Below are 5,905 nucleotides of genomic sequence, written 5' to 3'. Positions count from 1 at the left end.
CATCGCCTCGCCCCCCTGGCTGCCTTGCCCCGTTTCGCTGGGTAGCGAAACACCCGTAGGGGTGTTTTGGGACCCGTGTCCGCGCTCCCTGCCGGCTCCTGCATCCCGGAGGCCGGGTGGGTGCCTGTGCCTGCGGGCAGAAGGCCCCAGAGCGGGGGGACCCAGGGCCCCTCGGACCCACCGTGAAGTCCTTGGAACTCGGGCAGGAGGGGAAAAAAACCCACCTGTCCTTCGGAGAGCTCTGCCTGCTGAGGCTTCGTCTGCCGCTCCCCTGAGACGAGCGGGTATTGATTGCTCAGCGTCTGTCAGAATCAACGGGGCTATGCACGGAATTCTGTTTTTACAACTCCAGTCTTGTGACTTACTGAACACTTTATTGAAGTGTTTTCTCTGGAAACTTGTCCCAAACGAGGGATGTGAGCCCTAACAAAGAAGGGTGTTGTTCGGGAGCCAACAGGTGACGGGGTGAAACCTGAGTATATGTGTACATTGGAGTAAAGTCTGGCTGCTGTTTAAAATAGAATTATAAAAATCAATGGAGGACTGTAAAAGGCAAGATTTCTTTCTTTCTAAATCCGTGCAGCCTCTCAAGGGGGGCGGAGGGAGAAGCATCCGTGGGAACACCGCTCCCTCGGCCAGGGGCCGGTTCTTGCAGCGTGTGCTTGTGTTTCCATCAGCGCTGCCGAGCGCCAAGCGTAACACGTCCCATCAGAGGGGCTGCCGTGGGGCGATGCTTCCTCCCTTTGTTAATGACCCGGCCTGTCTGTGCTGTGTGGCTTGTCAAAAACAAAAATATACCCCGAGATGGATCGTCCGACTCCCAGTTGGAAAAGTGATCTTTGCGGTAGGATGCTGGAGAAGGAAAGTGCTTCACTCCTCTGTCGGTCCTTGCGGGCTGACTAGCGAAAGGGGAGAAGCTCTAACTGCTCGGGTCCGCCTGAGGCTCAGTGGGATGAACAGGCTCCGTTCCTTGGTGTGTGCTAGTGCTGATACAAACTGCTCATCAACTCCGGATCCAGATTTCCCTAGTCAGAGCTATAGGAGCCGTCTGTAACTATGTTACTTGTCCTGTGGCTCGGGAATGGGACGTTCTGATCATTCATGTAATACATAACAGTCATTTCATGGTGGTTTATTGCTGCTGTATTACACCCTTCCTCTTCTAATGTAGTTATCATGCACGAGGGATTAAATAAGCAGGTGAATGGGCTGGCCATGCTAATCTTAACTCGTTGAGCCTCCATTGTGAATGGATGCATGTGATATGCATCTTGTATCCCCTATAGCCTTGTTAACATGCCTTCTAACAAAAAAGTTGTTAAACAATTTGCCCTGCAGGACAGGGTAACACAGCAGGGGATGGGCAAGGAGATGTTTGTCTAACTGTGCTCACAAATCATGACCTCTTCTATCTGGTCAGGGGTGAACGTAATCAGTGAGCTGGAAATCCTAGCACGGGGGTAGCCTTCATATGGGATTCAGCAATAGCTTTGCTCCAGGTTTGATTTCCTAACATTTGATGTACCCGTAGGTTTGTAATTAGGAGTGTAGTTTGTCTTCATTTCTACGAACTTTGTCATAATATGGTCGTTTTAATACATCGGTAGAAAAAAACCCCATTAATTTCTTTTCTTTTAAAATCAATTTTAGCTGTTAATTCTCTTGTGTTATTCATAGTTGTCCTGCTGTCAGTGAAACACCTCCTTGTAGGCTATGGAACTTTTTTTGAGGGGTAGTATTTGAACAGAGCTGAAACTTCAAAATGCTCCACAAATTTTAAGGAAGCAAACCAAAGCATCCTTGCTGCATTTTGTAGATGTCATGGCAGGAGCAGAAAGACCACCTTTATACACATCCTTCAGAAAGCATTTATTTTTTCAGCTGTTGTTTATATTCATTTGAATCCGCCTTAGGATGTAGTAACTTTAAACAGGTCACTTTGAAGGATGAGTGCAGGTGGGGGGCAGGGAGGAGGAACCCTGTAGTTCTAAAATGCAAACCAAATTATACTGGAGCAGGAGAGGAAGGAGAACTCCTAAACAAGCAATTGCTAAAATAGTTCTGCAGATAGCCTGCTGTTAAGCTGGACTGATTTAGAAACTTCACTCTCAGCAACACCACAGTATTGGTGACATGGCCATCTTGATATATGGTGTGCTGTCAGTCATTGTATAGCTGATTTAGCATTAGCTCTACGGCAGTGTTTTTCTTAAAAGCTAATGTTGTCCTTTGAGTAATCTTGGTTCATTGAGATTTATGAACCTTGCTTTAAGCATGTAGTAATTGTTCTATCTGGGGAGAAGCACCCTCACTGTAAAGTTGCATTTTACAGTTGAAGGTAAGGTATATTTATTCTCTACCAGCCATACTTTCACCCTGCCCTGTATCACTGGGAGTATGTGCCTGTGGTTTTTCTCTTCTTGGAGCTGGAGTGTGCTGTGAGAAATGATTGGGTCAGAGGTCTCTTCACCTAAATTACATTTCAGATCTGTGCCTTGTGGTGTGGTTGAGGTCAGGCTGCCTAATGAAATGTTGGCAAAGATGTTTCATCTAGTGACTCCTTTTATTGCTGGGTGAATAGGTAGGAGTCAGTTTTTGAAAAGTGACAGTCTGGCCAACAGAAGTTCTCGTGATGCAAGCTGTAAGAATTGCAAATACCAGCTTAGGCATCAGCGAGTGGCACATTATTGTAAACCAGGTATCTATCTCTTTCGAAGGGAAATAGTTCATCTGCTGCTAAGATCTTCTCAGTGATGCTCATAGTGATTTTATAGTTAAGAATTAGTTGGGTATAAATGATGAGGGGCACAAGCTGCCAACCTGAGCATCTCCATCTGTCTGCAGCAGTGAGCACTGTTGCCTTTTTTTTTTTTTTTTTTGCTAGAGTGATTTCTTAACTGCATCACAGTATTTCTTTTTTACCTCCTTCCTCACACCCCAATTTTATACAAACAATGACAAAACCACACCTGATACTTTACTTCATTTCCACTAGTACATGGAGAGGGCAGTTCTATATCGCTTATCTTATAATTTTTTTCTGAAGGAAACTTAATTTGGGGGATCAAGTACATACCAAGATGTCAGACTTTCTATTTTAAATATATAGTATTGAGCTTTTAGGATTGAGTTTGGTTTTACCTTCTTTGACAAAGACTGCGAAGCTTGGAAGCTGTTTTGCTTACCTTCAGTTGTTCAGCTAGAGTGAGATTTCAGAAATTGGCCTGACAGCTGGCAAGCTTTGTAGAAATAGCCTGTTCTCAAAGGTGGAGTTGGCAGGTTTGCTTGCCCCATCAAATAATAAAGCTTATTACAGCGCCACTATGCACTGTGTGTAATAGAAGTGTGCTGGCATCTTAGTGCACCAAAAGTAGTGCTTACGTTTTTGAACCAGAAGTTTTTGGAGTAAACTTAACAAACAAATTTATTTTTTGAGCACTAGCCCAGTAGAAGAGTTAAGTAATCTCACCTCTTTTTATTGGGTCTGGTAATGTAGAGACTTACTGAAAATTGGGGGTATGTAGACTGTGTAGTACTGAATATCGTCATTTCTCCGACTTTGTAGCTTTGGATGCATGTGGCCACTTTTGATGGAGCACATTTGGGTTTACCTACTGAGTCAACAGAGCCTCTCCGTAAGCAGTGCCTCAGTAATCAGCAGGAGAAACTGCTGAGTAACTAGCAGAACACTTGGGAACGCCATCTTAAATCTTTCTTCCACTTGTGATCTAACAGCAAATTATTTTCTCTAATAAGGTGATGATGAGGACCATTATTACATGTGAAATACAATGTGGGACCCACCAGAAGTTTTCAGATTGCTCCCCCCTTGAGGCCCACCAAACATGTCAAGGAGATTAACATTTTCTACTGCTCAAATCTAGCACTGACAAAATTGTATCTGTGTTTAGATGAATAAGTGAAAGGATGGCCTAAAACATGGAAGGCACAGCTCATGTGTAATGTACTGTAAAAGCAAGCTTGTTTCTAACCCTAGTGGTCAGGGTGTCTGTCATGGTAGGATACATACTCTGCTTTTGGTTACCAAACTCCCTGGCCTAAATTTCCTAAGAACTTCTGCTAGAAGTAATGTAAGAGACTTCAGCTTTTTACTGCAGAATGCTACAGATGTTACAGCTTTCTTTGCCAGTTGTGACTCAAAGTGATCCCACTGATCCCAAGCTTTGCAGGCTTCATGAATCAACAGAAGCATCTCCCTGTAGGGTTGAAATAAACAGAACAATCATGATGTATTTTACAGAGCTTAATCTGGCATAATTGGATTTCAGATTTTTACCTGGACCAACGCCCTTTTGCTCCAATAGAAGCTAAACCAAATTTCTCTGAGGAACCCAGGAGAGACTTGGTGCTGTTTGGCTACCTTGTGAAAAACAGGTGCCACTTGCACAAGTGTCTTTCCCCAACAATTTCTTCAGTTTTTGACAAGCAATTGTCATGTCTTTTGTGTTACCAGATTGGTGGTAGTAATGACTTCAGGAAGAGCTAGTGCTGTTTCTTTAAATATCTGCCCAATTAGTCTTTCCTAGATGTAGCTACATATAACCTGTGAAATGAGCCAAGCAGAAGTGTGAAAGTGTTAATATTGAAATACATTATGGTTGCCCAATGTGGTAGTGTGTGGGTGTCTAGTTTTCTTTGTGCTTATTTTTATAACTCTTCTAAGCACTTTTGAATTGCTTGTAGCAAGTTGTACTGATGCTTCAATAATTTATTGTTCTGGGCAGCACAAGGAAATGTAGGAACTGTTGCAGGATCATTTATAGTGATAATTAGTTGTTGCACGTTCAAATTTATTAAAGCTCTGTTAATATCTCCTTCCAGATCCGTTGCTTGATGAGCTGCAGCTGAAATATTTAACGCTTCACACTTATGCCACTGGAGATGGAGCCCAAAGCTAACAACCTCGTTTTTGGGTGCCAGCGAAGCTCAACATCTGACGATGACTCTGGCTGTGCCTTGGAAGAATATGCCTGGGTTCCCCCGGGCCTCAGACCAGAGCAGGTAACAACTCTGCTTCTGCATTTTTGAAATTAGGCTTGTAAGGACTGTCTGAGGGAGTGATGCGCTGCCTGTACAAGTCAAATTATTATAATATATAAAACCTAAATTTGGCTAGAACTCCACTTCTTGTTTTGCTTCCTGTTCCAATGAGGCTGTGCCTATGGAGCTTAAAATCCTCACCACTGAGGACTTTTATTCCTAGTCAAGATTTTTCAATAAATACATGCTGCAGAGGTATGTATTATTGAGTCTAAAAGCAGCATAGAAATTTGCGTCCTCTTTTAAAGAAGTTTTTAGGTAAAATAAAAGCTTGTGGCATCGTGCTGCTTAGCCAGTACTTCACTGCACTCATACAACTCTTTAAATAATTAGGCATTTGACACCTAGAACATGTATGCTGCTACTACAGTGCACATAAATGAGGTTGTTCTGTCACTGTGGCAGGTAGTGGTGTATTTTACGCTTGTTTAAATAGCTGTATGCCTGCCATTTGTTCACGCCAGGATTTCTCTCGTGTGGTCTCCGGAGCTGACACTCGTGGGTTGGGCTGTTCCCTCCCATCTCCCCTCTCTTCTTTTGTAACATTATGGTAATGGAAATAAAAGTGAAATTATTCATGAGCAAATTGAGACAAAAATGAACCTCTCATAGTGTTCGTCTGCTTGATCCCATTGCAGCTGTGCTGAGGCTGTGTCCTTCAGTAACATCCAGCGTTAAATGGACAGAGTGGCTTTGTAGGTCGGCTGATGGGGGCAGAGCAGCCCCCATTAGCAGCCTCAGCTGGCAAGCTAAGGCAGTCTAGACTTACAAAGGTGCAGAAGATGCCTCCTGTTTTGCTATGCAGAGATTTTCATAATAATGAAAAAAGTAAAGAGTCAGCAGG

At 43.4% G+C, this 5,905-nt stretch overlaps 1 protein-coding gene across 1 annotated transcript in view; it reads left to right on the top strand.

Annotated features, from left to right (window-relative positions):
- The first annotated feature begins 4,890 nt into the window (after window positions 1-4,890).
- Window positions 4,891-5,905, top strand: part of PRICKLE1 (prickle homolog 1 (Drosophila)) — a 9,768-nt gene continuing 8,753 nt past the window's right edge. The window contains exon 1 of the mRNA XM_010006283.1: window positions 4,891-5,022. Within this exon, the coding sequence (XP_010004585.1) occupies window positions 4,891-5,022 (132 nt within the window). The remainder of the gene's footprint in view (window positions 5,023-5,905) is intronic.

The sequence above is a fragment of the Chaetura pelagica genome, unplaced genomic scaffold (genome assembly GCF_000747805.2).
Source record: "Chaetura pelagica isolate M959 unplaced genomic scaffold, ChaPel_1.0 scaffold108, whole genome shotgun sequence".
Lineage (NCBI taxonomy): Eukaryota > Metazoa > Chordata > Aves > Apodiformes > Apodidae > Chaetura > Chaetura pelagica.
Note: the sequence above shows the minus strand (reverse complement) of the source record. Positions and strands in the feature narration are given on the sequence as shown.